The following is a 22941-nucleotide window of genomic DNA, read 5'->3' on the forward strand; positions in this document are numbered from 1 at the left end:
CATTAATTCCATTTGCTAATTATATCATTCTACATCCAGTCAGGAAAACTGAAATCTCACCATATAACTCTAGAGGATGTGAAATAGGAAATTAGTGAAAACAGTGTTGGAGAGTTGAACAAATAAAGAATAACACTGAGGAAATGCACAGGCTGCCCCTAGGCTGGGGTAATAACAACCCAGATGCTGGAGGAAAGGACCTCCGAGCTGGGCTGCAAAGTTCTGGGCAGAGGGTGTGGTCTGGCAGAACTTCCCTGGAGGGGGATACGTTCTGGCTGGCTTTGGTAGCTTAGGAGTCTGCAGCCCTGGGTGTCAGACCCCTTAGGAGCATTGCCACAGTCTGTGCCGGGCCTTGTAAGGAGAGCTCACTGTGCCTTTTGTGGCACAGAAATAAGCAGAGACTAGAGCCTGTTGCTATTGCTGCTGGAAACACGCGCTTCAAGGGTGGAAGGCTGAAGAGATCTCACAGGAAGTGCAGGCGGACTAGCAGGAACCAGCCCCTTCTCTTTCCTGCCTTCTAATCTCTGTAGTGCACCCTGCGAGCCTAGCTGGTTTCTCATGGGCAATAGAGAAATGTAGTCTGCTGCAGCATTTCCCACACTCTGATCTTAGGGCTCTTTTGTGCCCTTGCTATTATTGATAACCCCAAAATGCTTTTATTTATGTGGGTGATATCTATTGCTCTTTACCAGTTAAAGATGAGATGGTCTAAAAATAACCATGAGCAGCCCATTACATGCTAACAAAAATTACATATCTTTTTGAAAAATGACTTAAAAATATTGAGAAGAGTGGCATTGGTTTACATTGTTGCAATGTCTTTATAAAGTTAGGCCTCATTGAAGATAGCTGAATAACTATACTTGCTTCTCTGTCACCGTATCATATGTTATATAGTCTCTTGGAAATGCCACTGTCCCCTCATGAGAGAATGAGAGTGAAAAAAGCAAGAGATATCTCAGAATCATCACTGAAATTATTTTGACCTTAGAAACCCCATGAAAGGGGCCTAGGGAACCCCAAGGGAGCCGCTGAGCATCATAAAATAGAAGATGGAAGAGTGAGTAAGGAGATGAGGAAAAGTTGAATAACTGGAACTCAAATAAGTGAAAATCTTAAAACCTATCACTAAAACATCAACAATTCAGCCATACAGAGTACTGGGGCAATCCAAAGAAGAGTTCATGCTATTAACCCCTGTGTTGTGCTGTGTCCCCTTCTGCTAACAAAGTTAATAGGTTTTTCCTGGAGCCATTTTAGTCCAAGCTTTTTTTTTTTTATTTATTTGTTTGATCTGCAGAAGGAGAGAATTTATTTTGGTTTGACTTTGGCTCACAATTTTGTCGTGTGTGTGTGTGTGTGTGTGTGTGTGTGTTTTGGGGTTATTAGAAGCACCTTCAATCCCACCACAAATCAGGGCAACTCAGAGACAGCTTTCTTGGCTGGAGGGCCCACTGGTTTCTCCTGCTCCTTTGCTTTCTCCTCTCACATCGGATCACTTTTAGAATGGCCGATCTCTTGCCCAACATCATCCTGAGAAAGTCAGAGTAGTTGAAGGTCTCCCCAGAGCCACTGGAAACCTCCTTGATTAATTAACCCAGATGGGTCTTGGGTACCCCAAGTTTCTCAAGCATTCACTTCAGAGACATGATACCGATATCTCCATTTCCATTCAGGTCAAACTCCATGTATTTCTTCTTGAAGGCTTCCAGTTTGGAGGGCAGATCCTCATCACTGCTATACTTAGGATCATCCAGGAACTGCTTGCTGGTTTCATTCAGGCTCTCTTCCTGCCTGGCCTTCAGCAGCCCAAAGGTTTTTACTCCTCGTAAATCCCTGGTTTGGTTCATGGCTCAGAAGATGCTGGTGGAGACAGACAACAAGTTTGCTGTTTCTGTGCCTGCTGGCTCTGCTCTCCCACAGCCCCCTGGGAGACCTCCCTCACAAACTTCCCCTTTTCTCTCATTGGTCCAAGCTTTTGAAAACAAGCATACACCTTCCACATACTTACTGTATTTTGATCCCTTCAACATATATAAAAATAATGTTTATCCTATCCTACTCTTCAACTACTCCAACATAACATATTTTTAGTCTCTACAATAATTCCCCTGGTATCACGAATTGAGAGACTCACACTTGCTATTTTTCTCTGAGTTTGTTCCATCTAGGCTGCCCTTGGACAATAATGGTGCCAGCACTTTCCAGCGTTCTGGCCTGAACATTTTTAAATGGGGCAATTCCTTACTTTGATCTAGAAATTAAGACTTCCCACATCTCCATTTCATGCTTTGAATAGGTTTCTTGTACCCTAGACAGAAAAAATAACAATGTTTTCCTTATGTAATCTTTCACAAAACAATGCTGTCATTGGCTTTAAGAAAGGAGAAGGGGGGACAGTTTTTAGCATGCTGTCTCTCTGAGTAACTGTGTCAGACAGGATGGAGAACGTAAAGTACTTAGGTAGTGTTGTCAGATATTCCGATCTCAAGCTCTCTTTTTTTCAAATAGCATACAGTAAGTACTACACAGAAAATGCCAAATTTACAAGGAATAAAAATCAAATCAGGTCAAAAAATAGAAAAAAATTAAGAAATAATGGCTCATACTTTATTTGGGACATTCAGACCTACTTGAAAGGAATTGAAAGAGAGGCTGTGTAATCCTCACGCATCAGTAATGAGCTAAGCTGTGATTCATTTTCTAAGCTTGGCCTCCACCTTTAAAACATAAGTGCACAGTGTCCTCTGTGGGGCTTTTCTAACCCCACATACTGGGGGATGAGGACCACAAGACACCGGTAAAGTTGTCAAGGCCTCAGTGTGCTTGACTCGGGAGCTGAAAAACAAATGTCTTTTTATTCCTAGAACCTTGCTTTTCGGTAATCTAAGTTACCTATCCAAAATGTATTTCTGGTTGATAAAAATCGCAGGTTATTTGTGAATAGAGAAGTGCTATAAACTACTTTGTAGTCCCCCTCTTCGAGTTCACCGTATTTTACTTATTGCCACGATACCTTCAGGAGTATGAAGGCTGTTCTTGACTATCCATCAAGTGAACTGTGAAGTCTACTCAATAAAAGGAAAACAAAATTTATTCTTTCTTTTCTGTTTTTTAAAATAAAATGTTATTCTTGTTCATGAATAAAAATAAAGTATAGGAGATAGGCAAAAATTAAAATAGTTTTATATAATAAAACTTAAAAATTATAAATAGATACAAAAGTTGCATGTGTAGCTGTGTTCTATTGAACTTTTTTTGGAAACATCTTGTTGCAATATGACTTCTTATCATCAATTAAATATTATAAGATGATTACTTCTGTTTCCATGCTTGACTTTTGTTTTAATATTTTATTTATTTATTTTTAGAGAGAGGGGAAGGGAGACAGAAAGGGAGGGAGAGAAACATCGATCGGCTGCCTTTCTCAGGCCCCAAACGGAGACCAGGCCCCACAGGCCAGGCATGTGCCCTAACCTGGAATCAAATTGGTGACCTTTCAGTTCATAGGCCATTGCTCAGTCCATGGAGTCATGCCAGCCAGAGCTGGACTTTCAATTTGTGAAGATATCCCTACTGCCCTCTCTTTTCAACATGATCATAGCCTCTTCTGCTTCATTGTAAATGCCAGGTCCCTAATCCCTCCCCTCTTTGCCAGTGCAGCGATCAATTTGTGATCGTACCTTCATCTCTAAATTCTATCATTTGAACTCCTCTCTACAGAATTGTTTGAGCATGTGAACCTTTGATTTTCTGAATATGGCTTATAAACCTTTAGCCATGAATCAATACTATGATCTCATATTTCGATTCCTACAGCTTGAACACTAACAAAAACCAGAGGGAAATTTCATAAATTTGCTGATTGTTGCCACTACAAGTTCCTAACACCCAGTATTAACATGGTCTTAACACCTGTTCAGTTTTTTTAAAAAATCTTTTGTAAAATGTATTTATGTTTAATATTTTCTGCTAGATCTAACAGGTAAAACTTTTCAAACCTTTTTTTAGTGTACTCAAATCTCTCCTTCTCAACAGATGACATTTTTCTCTTCACATCATACAGAATTGTTCACTAACATAAAATACCTCAGTTATTCCCTACATAACCCAGGACTGCTTCTTCAGCTCACAATGAATATATTCCAATTAGCTGTATTCCAGAAGGACTCAGATGAGGTGTGTCTGAAAGTCAAATAATTGTATTCGATACAACCTTGCTTCTAATTCCTGTCTTCTCTCTTGCTGCAGGGAACTCAATCATCTATCAATTTTCCAACCCTAAAAATCTTGGATTCTTCCTCCTTGCACTGCCTCATGTTTAGTTAATTCCAGCTGCTTTGTATTACTCGTGGCAACTACTTCTCAGACATTCTGCCCGTGTCAGTTTGACTCACCATCATTTGCATTATAGATGGTCACACTCATGGACCCCAGGGGGCCCTGACTTCCCATCTCCAAAGTGGACTTTCTGACACAGAAGCCTGATTATATTACTCCTGGTTTTCCAAGTGTTAGGCCTTCACTAGCAGTTCATATAGAATGTGTTTTTGTTTTGTTTTGTTTTTTTCGAAAAAAAACGGTAGAGATTTCGAAACAGGGATGGATTCCTTGTCACTTTGCCTTCTCCCCATGTTTTGAGATACCTGCCCCTGGGCATGAAGTGCCCTTAACGAGCCCCCAGCTCCTGGGCAATGTAATTACTTAAGAAGGTGATAAAATCTGAGTTCCACCACATTAAGCACCATGCTATGCAGCTTATAGACTCTGCCTACAGCCCGAAGTTGTCTTTTTGCTCCATGCACTGCAGATTCTTTCCATGCCCAGTTGTTTGCTGACTTCAAAATGCTCCACTTACTTGAGACTATACTTTCTGCCCATACTTCACAGCAAAACCTAGCTTTTTCAAGCCCCAGCTAATACTTCACTTTAGTTCGATAGCACATGCTAGAAATGCAATAATCAATAAGATGGGCTACTTAGAGAGTGCAACTGAAAACCACCCTGGGATCCTTGTAGAAGTCACCACATCTGTATCTTGTAGACTAGCTGGTGACTCCTTGACCCTCCCCAGTTCTCCCCTGTTCCAAACTTGGCAAAAACTCTGGGTATTAACTATCTTCACTAAATCATCATTCTTTTTGTATAGGATAGTAATTAATAGCAGTAATCAGTAACTTATTTTATCTATGAACACAGTAATTAAAAGGGAATGTGACATGATTTATTAACTGGTTCAGATACTCATACTATGCATTCCTATTGAGCTCCACATGTTTAAAGCAGTGACTCTATGATAGTGAATGTCCATTATTATCCATGGGTCAGTGTGGAGGTTTTTGTTGAAGTTTCTTATTAATTGCTTTATAGGGAAGAATGAGAGAAGATTTTCTTAGCACCCTTTAAATGAGATCATGTAGTAAATTGACCCATTTTAGATATAATTATTCATTTTATTAATTCGTTAATTCATTCATCCACTCATCCCTTTTTTTAAAACACTTTTTGTGCCAGGAATTCTATAGGAAAGCTGTGGGTCTTTTAGAGTAAAGCAGAAAGAGACAATTAGGTGATCAAATGCATTACAGTGAAATAAATGCTGTGATCTCTTTGTTAGGATCATATGACTGAGATTTTAGTCATCAGTGAAAATTATCATGGTTAGGTAAAGGTAGGTGCTGGTATGGGTGGGAGAGGAAGGGAAGGGAGTGCCAAGAACAGAAGGCACCCTGCACATTTCTATTCAAATATAAAGAACGTGTTCCATCAAAGAACAATACACAGACTGTATAAGACATTCAGTTTGTTTCATTCAAAATATTTATTGATAACTTTAAGCTTGTCACACATGATTCAGATTGCTGGGGATTTATCAGTAAGTAAAATAGAACACCCCCACCCCATAGTCTTACATTCTAGTGGGGAGAGAAATACTAATCAATAAGTAAATCTATTTAACATTGTCAGATGTTAATGAGTGCTATTGGCAAAAATGAATCATATAGAAAGCATGGGTCAGAGCTGAGAGTGACTAATTGAAATTGGGATAAGGGTCATAAAGAGGTGGTCCCTGAGCAGATGGTAGTGATGACCTGGGACATTTTAGAGACAACCCGGAGGTGGGTTTGGGGGAGTGACTGTAGCAGAATCAGAATCCTCATGGCCCTAGAGGGCTGGAGGAAGGGAAGGGACTGGGGACACTGAGAGATATGGATCTGTGCCTTGGGTCATAAGGTCAAGAGGCTGGAGGAGAATGGCTGGAGAAGGGGCCAGGGAGGTCTCCGAGGCCATGTCATAAAGAGTTTGGTTTGTCATGCTAAGTTTGGAATTTCATCTAGAAGAAGTCAGAAAGCCATTATAAGGTTTTAAGCCAGAAAATAATCACATGGCCAGTGGTGTGGTGGCTACCATGATGGGAATTGAGGACGAAGGTATATATATCCAGAATATATTTAGGATTGAGAATAATAACTATCTCTGAAAAAGTTAGGGTACTTTTTCTTTGGTCCCTTCTCGTAGCCCATGTGATGTGGAAATACACACTCGGTTTGTGCTGTTCAGCTACAGTGTCAATGGTGGAATTCAACTTTTTTCATGTTTTCTCTGCAACCAGAGAGTCACAACACCAAGTACTTCTTTTGTGTAGAAAAGTAGAAACAATTCCTTTTTGTCCATGTGAAAGTTAATCAAATTAAGAACAGAAAATTACCCAGTGAAAATGAGGTACTTAATCCTTTTGGAAATATTCTTTTGCCAAATGACTTTAGTGAATGTTCTTGCCAAAAGACACACTTCATTAATTGTTCTGAGAAGAAACTATTACTCTTATCAGAACTGTCTTGAGGTTATTAAAAATTGTGTGTGTTTGCATGTATGTACTTTTTTATTTTAGGTAACTTTATGGATCTTCTGTGTCTAATAAGCTACTTCAGTGTCCACAATGCTAAAAAGGTCAGACAGGGTCCCCAAAGACCCAAAGTGTACAGAGTACAAGGCTCTGTGACTGTCAAATAGGGAGGTTCTCAGCACACTGTAGGCATTAAAAGTATAGTTTCATATTCAGTAATCTTGGTGTACTTTTATTGTTCATAATAATGATTCTATGTAGTCTGTACAGCTTACATACCTACATACATATGCTCTAGAAATAAAGAGAAAAGAATTTCTATTCATTGGCAAATTAGCATTTATTTATATCAACCATTGCATTTCATATGCTCCAACCATTGCATTCCATATGCTTCAGTTATAGATATTATAGTTTATACTTATAGTTATTAGTAGTAATTAAAAAATTATTTAACTCTAATAAATCTTCTATTATGAAACCCTGAAAACTCTTCACTGAAACCAGAGAAAAACCCGCAACATCAAGTACCAATTTATGATAATATTACTGTCAGAAAAGGAAAAGTTGCCCCATAATCTCTCCTTTAATTATTAAATGGTTTGGACTTCATTATTCATATTGATTTATTATTTTTTTCTGAATGTTTCAAATAAAACTTTGGTGTTCAAGTTTCTCACCTTTAGTAATAGATTTATTCACCTAGGACAAAGATGTAGTTAAGCTATATCTTAATACTTGTATATTACATGATGGTGGTTTTTTAAAGATTATTGTACTGTCCTGTTCATGAATACTTTTTACAGTTTTTGAGACCCTAATAAGGGCAGACATGATTTTCAGTACCTTGCAGAGTCCCAAAGCAATTATAACATTTTAAATTTGTGATATGCTCTAAAAATCTCTAGTAATAGCCGGAAAATATGCAGTGTTACGGAGCATTCACTTTGATCTGCTAGAATGAGGGCTCTGTAAAAATGAGGCTTCTCATCAGATCTGTTTGATGCTTTATCCCCAGTCCCTAAAACCTGGTGTTTCGTGACTAATAGCAAAGGTCCTCAATATTTATTTCGGTTTATGTTTATAATGGGCATGCTAGTTATACTCCTCTCAAAAACACAGATAGCCATCAGAAAATTATTCTTAATCTCTAAGGTAAATATGTATATATGTATGTGCATGTTTGTACATGGAAATGAGCATGCATGCACACTTCTCACAGACACGTATTATAACAGATGCCTCAAGAAACGGTGTGGATGTAAGAGGAACATTTAGAGCTCTTAGCCGTGTCTAGGATTGCTAATTTTCCTTCCAAAAGTTTATGAAATAATCAATGTGTGCACTTTCAGTAGTCTTGAAAACCAGACTCTTAAAACAAAAGGTCATTTATTGAAAGGCAGTAGACAGATTCCTTTGATTTATTTTTCTCCTTTCTGGCCCCACAAAATTGTACTTAGAGCATCGAATCCCAGTTTAGACTGCCTTTTGGATGTGCCTGAACTACTTTGCCTGTTTGGCTGAATGCAAAATGGAAATAATAACTATATATCTCATACTTGATATTGAGACTCAAAAACATCATGTATTAGGTACGTTATAAGTGTTCAACGAATGCCAGCTATTCCATTATTCATTAAAAATATTATTTCTCAGTGTTTTAATTTTGCAGACATAGGATAAAGGGCAAGTTCAATATACTGTTTTTTCCCCTAAGATGTCATACATTCTGAAAGAATACAGTAGAATTTCAGCAGTATTAATGGGATTTCTTTAAAATGTGGAAAAAATAGAAATGTTGGTGTTATGACCTCTTTTAATATGTGCTGGTTTTATTCCCATACTTAGGTATATTCAAGGAACTCAGAGCAATTCAAATAATTTGAATTTTTTAACTGCAGACCTTGTATTACCTGCACTGTCCAGCAGGGTAGCCACTAGTCTAATGTAGCCATTTAATATACATTGATATAAAACAAAAATCAAATACCTCATTCACACCAGCCTCCTTTCACGTGCTCAGCAGTCGCAGGTGGTTACACTGCATTGAACAGCGCACATCTATCCCGTTGCCGCAAGAGCAAAATATTCTACCGGACAGGACTGATGTGGGCATATACTGTTTTAACTGCTTTTGGAAAGAGCCTAACATTTAGAGTTAGATGACATGTCTTCAGCTCTTGACTCCCCCATTGCTACAGAACCATCAGCCACTTACTTTCTGACTTTGCATGCCCCTGTCTGTAGAACCACCGTCAGGGTCAGATAAAACCACTCTGTGTTGCTGGCTCACAGCCAGAAGTGTTGTGACTGCCGTTCCTTTGATAATAATGACTCAAGACAGGTGTCCAACCTTTTGGTCTCTGGCCCACAATGGAAGGAGGAGAGTTGTCTTGGGCCACACATTAAATACATTGTGACGCGTAATCACAAAAAAGTCCCGTAATATTTTAAGTAAATTTATGCTTTTGTGTTGGACTGCATTCATAGCCATCCTGGGCCACATGTGGCCTGTGGGCCTTGGGTTGGACACCCCTGCTAGATCATTATCCACAATGCTTCAAGTCCTGCTCCTTATAGTTGCTTGTTCGGGGAGGTTTGCCAATGTCCAATCATAAATCACAGTGTGTTCTTAGAGGGGCGTTGCTGACCTTGGTTGCTTGTCAGGCACTGTATCCCGATGCCTGCCCTCACTTTATGAGGAGTCACAGTGGATTTTACATTCCTTGATCATTTGCAACCTAATCTTATCTCATTTTGCTTCTAGTATGCACAAAAACAAAAGATTGAAAAAATAATTATAATGTTATACTAAGACCAACATAGTTGGAAGGGCAGCTCTAAAAATCATGAATTGTATAATAATACTAAACCACTGTTTTTACTCTTGATTATCTCTGTTGTTCATCACGACAAGTAATATGCATAAGGGAAGTAGGATTATAATGTGTGACAAATTACTTCATAAACTTGATAAATTTCTGCAGATTGAACCAGTATTTAAGAAAATGGAAAATTCAATTTGCCAGACTGTTTTATTGCCTTAGAAGTTTAGAAATGTGATTTATGTTGTTAGTTTTGAATATTTCATTTTAGTAGATGAAGGAAAACTGGATAAGATGATAGTGTTTTCGTGATCTGAAATGCTCGTGTTTGAAAGGAAAACTGGAGCAGAGGCAGTAATTGAACCTGTACCCCAAACTTATTCACTAATAATTGAACCTTGAGACTGGAATTAAGAGCATCTCTTAGAGCAAATCTTTCCAGGTTATTGTTTCCAGAAATAGAGTGTCTAGATTGGGATAAAATGAAATGCATGTGCTTGAAGGATATAATAGTAGGTAGCGTTCAATTGGACTATTTTTTATAGTTAAACTTTGAAGAGAAAAGAATGTTTACATATAAGTATATATTTCAGTGTATGTACTAAAATCATCATAAAAACAGGATAAAACTCAAAGCCCAAGACCCTTTTTCCTAATAAGACATACACTCTAAACACAATGCTTATTGTCTGCTTTATTCAGCACTTTCTCGTGCACCACAAATACACGGATGTATGTATTCAGACACCCACAGATATGTGGACGTAAACGGTGTATGTGTGTATATTTGCTTTGCTTTTGTTAAAAATATTTAAAGAGCATACCCTTAGGCAGGTCAGAGAACATGCAAAGTGGGTGTCAGTCAATTGCATGATCTTCAGAGCTAAATATTGACCACCTGAGGCAAAAGAAACATACTTTTTGTTTTGCCTAGCTCCACGTTCAGTTCCAAAGGTAAGGAGTGAATTTCACCCTCAACTGAATGGGTTAAAATGGAATTTGTTAATGGCGGGTAGATTTTTGAGCCTCCTCCCTTTGCTGCTAAAGAGGAGTGCAGGATCCATTTACCGTCTCATTGAAGAGCTGCAGGCAGGGAACCAGGCTGGCAAGGCCTTGTTTGCTGTGTGCTGTGTTTCCTGTGTGTTCCGGGTAATATTTAGCGCAGTCTGCTTAAAAGGAAAACGACTTGTCTTCAGGGCACTGGAGTGTCAAAGACGAGGATGGGAGATATGTAGTGGAAAAGACATCCAGCCAGATTTAGGGAATGGGAAGAAATGATAAATGGTAGAGCGGGGTGTAAAAAACATTCTCTATGAAGACAGATTGAGGCCCAGGACATACTCACAGAAAATTCAGTGAAACTATTTAGAAACATGTTCACCACATAAGAGAAGGTGGGCTGATCTTTGGGAGTGGGCGGGAGCAGGACAAACCAGTGAGCTTTTTCGTCAGTTCCACACCCTAGATGTAGCACAGTCCAGCTCTACAAATCACTTTGTGGTAAAGTAGTTGTGGAAAGGTCTTAGACAGTGCAACTTTTTTCTTGATTGCACCCCATAATTCATTGCAAAAAGTATATATTTTACCTCTCAAATTTGGTATAATTGGAGTTGACAAAGATTTGATTCGTTCTTCAGCTTGTATTTTTGTATATGCTCATAATTCTGTTTATGTACTTACAACTTTTTTAAAATGTGAAATTATGACAATTAAATACATAATGCAGCTTTTAGTTTACAACATATCATGAACAGAAAATGGGAAGTATTTACTCATTTTGTCAAAATGAATTTTAGTACAGTAACAGGTTTTCTCAAAAGGTTGGGGCTAAATATAAATTATGTGTGTATGTTCATGTTCAATATGTATATAAATTACATACAGGAAAGCCAAACAGAAGATCATGTAGTCCTCACACCCTCCTATTGTTTATATTCAGTATTATGAAAGCTTATAATGGAATACCATGCACCTTCATTTTATGAGTACAAACAAATGATCACACAAGTGTTCTAAGTAAGTGAAACGTATAATACATTTGGCATTCTTTCAAACGAACAAACGAACGTTGCGTGTTCTTTTTATTCTTTCTAGATTTATTTTGAATACAAATCTTTTGTATAAAAGATTTAAAACAAGCTGATTAAATCATTTCAGTACCATACGGGGGAAGCTAGGAAGAGAGGATTAGCTCATCGGTCAGGGTGAGTTAGGTCATGGTTTATCCAACCGTAATTCAAGGGCTCTGTTCTCCAAGGCTGGAAGTTATGGGTATGCCTACGGTCAGCGCCAAATTGTCTTTTATCATAAGTTGAAACTGCTTGTTCCTGAAGCTGGCAAAGCTTTAGTTTGTCAATTAGAAATAGTAAGGTGATTATTTTTTCAAGTTCAAGATTGTCTTCAACTCTTTGCCCTTTTTTTTGATTTATAAAATAACTATATTACTTTGTATTAGATATACTGTGACACTTCTGTTAAGAAGGAAAATCATTTCTTAAATATTCATATGTATTTCAATAACTATAAAAAGAAGTAGAATAAATATGGAACATAGATAAGTTTTTGAAATAAATAAAACTTTGGTAAAGAAAATGAAGGAAGGATATAAAGCAGTATTTTTCAAACTGTGGGTAGGGATACATTAGTGGATAATGCATTCAATTTAGAGAGTCTTTGATAGAATTTTAAGAATGAAATAGAATAGAAGAAAAGAGAATAGGATACTTTAGAAAGGAAAATATTGGTTCAGTTATGAAACCTACTAATTAATGATATGCATGTTTGTATAAAAGGATCATCCTGGATAAAAGTGCAATTTTTTTTCTTCCTCTATCAGTATTGAATCAACAATAGTCTGTAAAACAGTACTGTAGAGAAAAAGAGGATGGGTTTCTAGCTCTGAATCTCTGGGAAATTAGCCTCTGTAAGCTTGTTTCTCATCTGTGAAATGGGAGTCATACAGTCTACCTCACAGGGTTAATGTGAAAGTTAAGTGAGAAGACACCCATTAAAGTCCTCAGCATATCCTGCTACATATTACCCATTCAATAAGTGGTACCTTTTCTTAGCAATAGCATTACCAATGATAAAACTAATTCATAACTGTTAGTAATGCATTAAGTAATCTGCTGGCTGCCTTGAGATGAATGGAGGAGATAATAGTTGTTGAATCTGAGATATACATCAAAGGGAGTAGAACAGGGCAAGGGCGTGATCAGGTAGACGAGCACTAAGGAATGGCCCACTTGTAGAACTGTATTTGGTTGGGGTTATTCGGTCTATTCAAGTGACTCCTGGTTGATTAGGAACACAGTAAGCATTCAGCCCATTAGCAAGCTCATCCAAACACCTGTGAGGTTGCCAGGTATAACTCAAAGGATAATTGGGGTTTTCCTTCAGGTCTTATCTGGTACATGGGGTCTGGTTTCAGAGGCTTCTGTATAAGATGGAAGGAACCATTTATTGTGAACAAGTTTCAGTTTGATTATCACCAGACAGATAATCTGCAATCATCCACTGTTGTGAACATTCAAGTTCTCGATCCTTGTCTTGGAATAAGCACAGTGAATGAGTTTTAGACAATAAGTGCGGGCCGTATAAAATAAACTTCAGTCATGTGTTGTTAGCTCTCTACTGAAATGCCTGTCCAGGTATCCAGATTTTTGTTTCTGTCCCTTTCACTCTTGCTTATGGGCAGATTCCTTGACAGCAAAAAGGATGTCTTATTCATGGTGCTGGCAAATATTTGGCATAAATGTTTTTATGAATGAATGAGCCTTGAATAAATCATGTTGTGACAGACCCAAATTTCTTCCTCAGTTTTTCTTTTTTTTTTTTTAATAAATAGCCAATTTTATGTATCTTGCCAGCTGATTTATAGCTGTGGCTGCCTAAAACAGAGACAGGTGGAATAGGGAAGCAGTTCCTGGTATGTTCAAATCTGCCTGCGGACTCAGCCTGTGCAATGGGGCCCTGACCCTAAAACTCTGCATCAGGCAGCCAGAGCGGTCCTCTGTCCTCAAATGCCAGAAACTGCATTGTTCACAACAGTCTGTACAGGATGTCTGACTCTGCTGTACTGGTGCTCCGAAAGTTTGGTTATCCTATGGAAATATCCAGATCTCTATACGGGTGGGCTTTAACTCCCTATTTGTTGTTGTTGTTGTTGTTGTTGTTTTAAACACTGAATACTTTTCAGAATATGAAGACAAATATTTTCGTTTCAGGTCTGAAAATGAACAAAGGTGCCATCACACCCCCTCGTACTTCCCCTGCAAACACGTGCTCCCCGGAAGTAATCCATCTGAAGGACATTGTCTGTTACCTGTCCCTCCTGGAAAGAGGACGACCTGAGGACAAACTGGAGTGTATGTGTCTCTGCGTTTCGTTTCCTCATCACAGTTCGGGGTTAGGGGAAAGGAGGGGAAATTGATTAACTTAAAACTGTATCTACTATGATTATCTCAATTTTCCTTAAATAAAGGGATCTTGATGCATAATAAAAATTACTGCAACTGAAAAATCAAAGTATATTAATAATATTGATAGATTTCAAGCAACTTATCAAATTTAATTTATTATCCAGTATTTCTTGAACATGTTTGTCTAATAAATGGCTTTTTAAAAAATGTTGCTAAGTTTGATAGCAGGGTGATATTGGAAAGTATACTTTGAGTTATTTTGAAAAAGGAAAAAAAATTATTTCTAGGACATGAGGAAGTCTTTCTGTTAGTCAGCAAGAGGGTTTGCAATACAGCACAAGCCTTTCTTCCTTGGGAATCTTTCTTAAAAGCTTTCACCCTAACACTTTCTCGTTTTTTAAAAAAATTAATCTATATTGTATTTTTTTCATTGCTATTTAGTCCCTTAGCGCCCCCCCCCCCCCCCCCAACCCAGCAATCACCACACTACTATCCACGTCCAGGAGTCCTTTTTCCACTTTCTTTGACAGGAACAAATGATTTCCTAAATGCTGAACATGAGAGTTTCATTTATAGAAGCTGACTCTGGATATTATCAATAATTAAACAATAGCTACTGTTTGCTTCTTTTATGATGTAGCAGGTATTTCCGATAGAGGATTTCTGTCTAATTGAAAGGAAAATAAATTTCTCTCACTTATAAAATATAGTCATTGAGCTCTCTCTGGTGGCAAACAGTACTCATTGCAATACAAGAAAATGGTTTTTAAACATTAACTCCTAAGCCAAGATGATCATTTATTTAGCAATCTATTCTGTCTCCAAAGCCTTTGCTAACTGAAGAACGGGTGGTTTGTTCAGCAATCTGATTAACTTGATTATATTAGATATTATTAAAATGAATTTAAAAAATTGGCTGCTGAAATGATAGTGAAGGTAATGAATCCTAAATGTGACATTTCTAAAGCCAATACATTGTCATGTCTCAGAATTATAATTAGGAAGTATGTTTAATTAAACTTAATAGTAAACTATTGATGAAATTTTTCTCACTAGTAAAGAATTTTTTATAATACGATTATTCAAGTCACATCTGCTTATGAATAAGATATATTAACATTACTCTTTAAATAAATATTTATCATTCCTAAATGTTGAATATTTGCATTTCAAGATTTATTTGTATTCCTAAGAACTTACAGAAATCTCTCTCCTTCCAAAATAAATATTAATGTTCCGTGAATTTCTATTGAAGTTACAGCCAGAGAAAAAGTTTGCTCAGGTGTTATCAGGACCATGTTAGTGATGATTTTGGAAATACAAAGGCATTTTTTTCCCAGCTCTGAGACTGAATGAAGGCACCATCCTGCCTCCCCAATGTGGTCTTTGTGTTGCAGCTTAATTATTTTAGGTCAATGAGACGTATCTTTTAAAGCTAGACTTCCTAAGAGGCGTGCTTTCAAGTTCTCAATTTTTGTCTATGAATCAACAACTGTCTTTGTCCACATTTACAGATGGAACGCTTACCCACAGGTCATTCAAAAACACTTGGTGAATCAGGTCAAACCTGACCTTCTACTACCTGCCTCAAGTGTTACCAACCCCCTTCCCTCCGTTCTGTCTATTTTCAAGCTCTTTTTTAAGCTTTCACAATATTTAGTTATATTCCTTTTTTTTCTTAAACATTTCTTCAGACTCTTTCCATAGGCAGACTTGTTATGGCCTGGCACTATTATTGTGATTTTTGCCAGAATCTTCAAGGTGAATGAATTTCAACCTCAGAAGCACATTAAGGTATCCCTGTGTTCCAGCTATCTCTTCTCTCCTCTCCTCTACTTTGGAGGACCTTAAGGTAGTCCTTGATTACTTGAAACTTATATTTAGTTTTAAAGGCCAATGCCTGGCCCTTTCCTACAACAATTAAATCCGAATCCATTCCCCTCACCCACTTTCTTAACAATGTTCAGTTCTATACATTTTAATTTTGTTATAATTGCAGATTGATGCATTTCTAACATTCGTGCATTCTTTTATAATTACAGATTTTAAAAATCTTTTAATAAGACTTTAAAGAAATTAAATGGTACTTAAGGTATTTATTTCCAAAATAGTTATGACATTAAATATAATATAAACTAGGGGAAACAAAAGAAAAGTAATTAAAATGAACACAGAAATAGATATGATAAAGCACCTAAAATAATTAACTTTTGCAGGTCAAGGCTCAATTTGGGTCTTGATTTCCCTAATTACATGCATCTCAGCTTTGATACTTCCCATCTGAGTGATGTGGGCATATTAAAAAACAAATAATCAAAAATAACACATTACACCTCAGTTTCCACATCTGTAAAATTGCAATCAAAATATCTCTCATATGTTTGCTATGAGAATTAAATGAATTAATATTTGCTCACTTAAATTTCTTCACATATTTTAGTCTATATAATTGTCTGAGAGATGAAATAAAAGTTTAGAATTCTTATCTCTTAATCATTTTACTCTCTCCTAAATTTGCCTGTGGCTTTTTTTGGCCTCCTATCCCTTCAAACAGAGACCGACCCCATAGTCTATGAGGCCAACCATTCTTTCCTACTTAGTTTCAGGCATGCAATATATTTGCTCCTATACTGAGGTTGTGGAGATTTATAAAGCTATCTAAATATAATTCTATGGATTAACCTCAACCAGTCTTCAGTGTTCCTCTGGTCATCAACTTCTTTTAGTTAAAAGTTCATTTGGAGGCTTTCTTTTTTCAAACACCTGACAGCTTAATCATCTTCTCACATATAGTTTAAATTCTTGTGCCTTCCTCTCACGTTACCTAAAATTTGCCAACATTTAGCCTATTCTTTCCTATTTCTCTTCTGACTGGGGTAAGTGTTCTTTTGATAGCTCCCTACTGAGTAATATGCAAAATTAGACCCTTAACTTGGCGTCCATAAACTGATCTGGCTCCACAATTTGATCCCAGCCTAACTTGGCAGTGTTGTGTTTGGCTTTGACTGGCTCACACAGAACAAATGGATTTATTTTTCAGTCATCAGACAGACCTTGAACCTTTCTACCTTCATGCCTTTGCTTATCAGGGGTATTTGTTGTGGGTGTTCATTCCCGGCGCCCATCAGATCCAGGGCAGGCTCATATTGTGATTTGAATTCCCATCTCCTCACTGTATTTATTTGGTTCTCTCTCCTTGTGCCCTTGCACCGTGTGTAACTTCCCACCCTAGCAGCTGATTTGTGTGTGCATGTGTTCATGTGTTTGTGTGTGCGTGTTTCACAGACAGATGCTCAGAAATTATAGTTTAATGGAATTGTGTGAAAGTTAATGGGTACATGAGAAGATGATGTAAGTATTTACATCAATATTTATATCAAGATGAGAAAGTGATGTAAATATTTAAGGCATGAAATAATACTACATTTATTTATACTGAGACTTAAAAATACATGATATGTACATTTCGATGAGTGTTTATATATTGTCAAGGACTTAACTGCAATAACAATTCAGTTAGCTTACATTTACTGAAAATATATCACCACAGAGAAACCAATAGGACAACAACCAGAAAATAGATAATTGACATGAGACAATGAAGACTGTCCTGTATGTTAGTTAGTACTATGAAAAATATTAATCTCAGAATTACTGAAGTTTAACACTGAGGAGAACTTAAAGGTCATCTAGTCAACTTCCCCATAGTGTCAAAGAAAAAAGGTCAGAGAGACTGGGTATTAATTATACAAACAGTTTATCTAGTTGTAACCAAAACCCATGATTTCTGATTTACTGTATAAGTTCTATGTTTATTTTATAAAGCTTTGTTTCATTGTTTTTATTATTTTTTATAATAAAAAAGAAGAAAATATTACTCCACTATTTCATATATCACAAACTAATCAGCTAATTATGTCACCTCTGCTCTCAAAGTTTAAGTACATCTTGAAACATACAAAATGATTTAAAAAATGTGAATTAAAGAATTTCCAGTGAAAATGCTTTTTAAAGTACTTTCTAATATTTAAGAACAAATTACAAATTAATCTTTTCATATCAATAAAAAATGCAAATTATAAAAACCAGAGTATATTAAAATAATATTCAAGGAAAAATAAAGAGAAACCTGCTAATTTTTGGAAGAGAAAAAAATCTAGAGATAAAGAATTACCCTTATATTGTATAATATGCCTTTGCTCTGATCTTTTAACCAAATTCATGTGTGGGCACATAATTGTTTCTATATAAAGTATAATTACATGAGCATAAAAATAGGAAAAAAGTGGGTTAAAGTAGCTTGTAACTCTGTAACATGTACCCATCTTTGGAAGCTATCATGTTGACAGAATAATTTTAATATTGGGCTTAAATGATTTTTGCACCTAAAAATCTACATCCTTATCATGTTGGTTTTCAAAATAAGTTCTATTTGTTCACTGATTCACTTGACCCTGCACCTAACTTTACTTTTAAATACTAAGAAGAAATAGCTTACTATAATGTTTGATGACAGGTATTAAATTAATCAATATTATTGAGATAATAATTTTAAAAGGGAGAGTTTCTACATGCTTATCAAAACCAATTGTTATTTTCCAAAATGTTAATAATTGCCTTTTCCTTATATAATTAATTTCTCTGTTTTTACATAGCTAAGAAATTCCCAACTCCTCCAGTCATAAACTTTTGTTTTGAAACGTGTGTTCTGTATCCATTCTTTAATCAGGTGCAAGGTATGACTCATAGCATTCGAGAGTCTAACTTCCTTTCGTGAAGATTATCAAATAGATTTTCAACTCACTACCCTTTCTGTGCAAATCTTTGCCTCTTCTGCGCCACCAGCTTAAGTTCATATTTCTCAGACTTAGTCAGTTTCCACTTTTTATCCAGTATCTGGAAGTTGGTTGTTCTTTTCTCCTTTCACATTTTCTTTGTGCTTGTGGTTTTATGCCTCTTCAATGCCTGTCTCTAGTGGCACTTCCATAGAAAGCCAAGGAAAATATGCATATCCAATACTTCATATTTTTCTTGACCCCAGTACAATTTTAATTTAGGGAAATAGACTTACTCTGAAAATTAAAATTCTAGAATTTTTCTCTCTTATCCAGAACCAAAGAAAACATTCATCCTTGATTTAGACTTGGTGAGCTTTAAGAGTATATGATACTTAGTGCTCTATATATGTATACATTTTTATTATTGCTATTATTATTGATGAAAATGTAAAGTTCTCCAAGCTTTTTCCTCCATGAATTAGAGAGGGTTCATAGACAGTAGTGAACCCCTATTAATGTCTTTAGAAAATAATTATCTAAAACACAGCAGGGCTTCTCCTTCAGACAGTAGTGAACTAAGTATTCTTAGACCAGGTTTCTTACTGGAAACAACTAGAAAATTTGGACACAAGGTTTTTTTGTTTTTTTACATCTGAAAATTTTCAGGGAATTATCAGGACAAGTTAGATTTATGGGTCAAATTTCTGGGAGAGAAGAGGTTGGCTTTTGCCACTGTTTTTATTTTATTTTTTAAAAGATTTTATTTATTTATTTTTAGAGAGGGGAAAGGAGGGAGAAAAAGAGGGAGAGAAACAACAATGTGTGGTTGCCTCTCACATGCCTCCTACTGGGGACCTGGCCTGCAACCCAGGCATGTGCCCTAGACTGGGAATCTAAATGGACGACCTTTGGTTCTCAGGCCGGCACCCAGTCCACTGAGCATACCAGCCAGGGCATGCCACTGTTTTTAAATTGTAAGTTCTTACAATTACAAATGAGAGGCTGAACAACTGAACAGTTTTGGTGGACTAGCCTTGGAGGGAAAGACTAAAATTCCAGATTTGTTTCAGTAGCTATATGGTGGTCTCTCTAACTGTGGTTTGAATTTTCATTTTCTTTACGATTGATGATTTTGAACACCTTGTTATAATTGATCATTCATATATCTTTCATTTTTGAAGTGTCTGCTCCATTTTTTGCCTCTATCTTAATTAGGTTGTTGGTTATTTTATTACTGAGCTTTAGGATTTTTTCATATATTCTGGAAACAAGTTCTTTGTCAGATATATGTACTTCAAGTTTGTGGCTGGCTTATTTTCTCATTTTCGGTGAACAGGAGTTTTAATTTTGATAAAGTTTACTTTACCTATTATTAATTTTTTGTCATTGTTGGTTCATGTTAGATGGTTAAGGTTGTGAAGGTATTTTCCTATATTTTCTTCTAGAATCTTTATAGTTTAGCTATAATGTTAAAATTAGAGTTTATTTTTCAAAAGTTAAAGTTTAAAGTTCAAAATCATTTGACATAATGTTTATATTTAATGTAAAGTAAGAGTCAGTGTTCTTTTTTTAATGACTATCTATCTAGTTGTTCCTTTGTCAACTTTTGAAAAGAATTCTCTGTCCCCTTGAACTATTTCGGTATCCTGTTCATCCTATGTGTGTGGCTCTATATCTTGACTTTGTTTTCTTGCATTGTTTTATTTGTTTATCCTTTAGCCAAAGCTTCACTGTCTTGATTACCCTTGGCTACTAGAAACTCTTGAAGTCAGTAAATGCAAAGCTTCCAAATTTGTTCTCCCTTTTTATGGTTGTTTTATGCATCTTAAGTCTTTCTTTATTTTTATATAAAGTTTAAAATCAGCACCTGAATTTCTAAAACAAAGCTGTTGTTGAACAGAGTTAGAAATGGGGAATCTAGAAACTGCCCCAAATTTACATGGACACAGTAAGTAAGACAATTTTGGCACAACAGAGCAAATCAACATTCTTTTCCCCCTACTAGTACTTGCATAATTGGTTATCTGTATTGTTCTTCCACTGTAATATATCCCCCATTTTGTGTCTGGAAAAAGCTTAGTTGGCATTTCTGATGGTAGGTCTTATGTAAATTGCATCCAGAAAGGCTAGAACCAGAATGGTAGGATTCTGGAATATCCTGGGAAAGTCCAAGTCTTTCTGGAAAATGAATGTATGAAAATTAGCTGACTATCACTAGTAACCAGGGAAGTGGGCATTAAAACCTCAGTGGCATACCGTTCACTATACCTTCACCAGAATGTGTTAAAGTAATAGGGTGGTAATATGCAGTGCTGGTGAGGGCATAGAGAGGCTCAAACTCTTATAGACTACTGTTTAGAATCTAGTTCAGTCAAGTCAATTTTGAAATGTTTGTCAATATTACTAAAGGTAAACATTTGCAAATCCTATGATCAAAGCATTCCTTTTACTGATTTGTAGCCAAATGGCAAATGTTCATCTAAGCACACTTTTTAGAAGAGGTTTATATCAGAATTTTTTTGAAATAACACCAGTATTACTAGAAATATCAAATTGGAGACAACCTAAATAAAATTAGTAAACTATGATGCTTTTATACATTGGGTTAATAGGTAGAAAAGAAAGTGAATGAGTTAGTACTACACATAACAATACAGATGAAGATCAGAAATGTGATATTCAGTAAATGATGCTAAAATCAAAAGAATGCATATAAAATCCAAGATAGTGGTTAATTTTGCAAATGGACAGAGAAATAATGATGGGGAGCATGAGAGGATTTCTGCTGCTAGTAATATTCTATTCCTTGACTTGACTAACTAGATACATTGGTGTGTTTACTTTGATAATGTATTAAATATATTGATAAGTAATACTTCAATGATACATTTATTTTTAAAACCATTGTTTTGTTTATAGTATCATGGAGGGAGACAGCAAAACAGATTAGTTTTTAATTAAACTTGCTTAATAAAGCAGATTAATATGTAAAAATGATATTGAGGGACACATAGAATCATTAGGAGAGGCGAAAACTAGGTTTGGAGGCTGCTTCTCTAGGAACAAGGACCACATCAACTATGAACTGGGGGGAAAATCCATCGCGGCCTCCCTGAGCTCAGACAGTGCCCCTGTCAATGACAGCACCCCTGACACATCCAGGACCCTGGACGCTCTCTCTGTAGTCACTGCTGCTGCTGAACCCCATCACCAGAATGGGTTTAGCAGCTCCTTTTTTCCTGGGTCACTAGCATCTGATCATCTGAGCTTGTGCTTCTGATTGGTAGAGCCTAGGTCATGTGTAGATTCAACCTTCAATTCAAGCTAGTAAAGAAAATGTATCTGGTGTTTCAGCTGTGATTATGGTTTGTATCTAAAATGTGGCTTTCAGAGCACAGAAAGAAATGTCAGGTGCTGCCGAAGTGAATGATGGTTACCCACAAGTGCACCGCATTTGTGCGTTACGTCTTTGAGTTCACGTTTCCAACAAGGTTTGCCAGCACAGGGGTTCCATGTGTCTGAGCCGTATGAAGTGGGTTAGCAGTCATTTATGCCATTAAGGATTACCAGAGGTACAAGTATCTTTCATTCTAAAGTATAGTGGCTTTGCTAAGTTCCTGCCTTGTTCCTGGTACTTAGCCCATTCTCTGAGTGGTGTGAGAAATCTTGCCATTTCTGAAGTTATTTTTACCATTTTCTGCCATACTAGAAAATCTTAAAATGCTTAATATCCATGTGGAGGTAGGGTTTTTTTCTTTCTGAATTTTATTCACACTTAATGAGTATATGAGAGAACAATCATCCTGGTTTGCAAATAAAGACATTTAGGTCTTTTAGCCAGCCTATATTCTCCCTTTATTTAGTCAGTACACATTTTCCCCTTGCATTTTAATCTTTAAAGACTGTCTGTATTTTACCATACATAGAATATGATAGATTGGCAGCACTTTCTCCTTTTAGTGATGTGCAGACTAGTTTTGCACCTTATAAATAATCATACCTTAGACTTGGTGAGCTATAATCATGATTTTAGATACAAAAATAAAATATATGATCAAGGTCATTGTATA

At 36.5% G+C, this 22941-nt stretch overlaps 1 protein-coding gene and 1 pseudogene across 2 annotated transcripts in view; one reads left to right on the forward strand and one right to left on the reverse strand.

Moving 5' to 3' along the window:
* DGKB (diacylglycerol kinase beta) overlaps positions 1-22941 on the forward strand; it is a 601974-nt gene that overhangs the window by 135668 nt on the left and 443365 nt on the right. For both annotated transcript variants that reach the window (XM_028525894.2, XM_036010554.1), the window contains one exon: positions 13899-14039. In XM_028525894.2, coding sequence (XP_028381695.1) covers positions 13899-14039 — 141 coding nt within the window. The remainder of the gene's footprint in view (positions 1-13898; positions 14040-22941) is intronic.
* On the reverse strand, positions 1296-1874 carry LOC114507869 (annotated as a pseudogene).

Source organism: Phyllostomus discolor, chromosome 10 (assembly GCF_004126475.2).
Source record: "Phyllostomus discolor isolate MPI-MPIP mPhyDis1 chromosome 10, mPhyDis1.pri.v3, whole genome shotgun sequence".
Lineage (NCBI taxonomy): Eukaryota > Metazoa > Chordata > Mammalia > Chiroptera > Phyllostomidae > Phyllostomus > Phyllostomus discolor.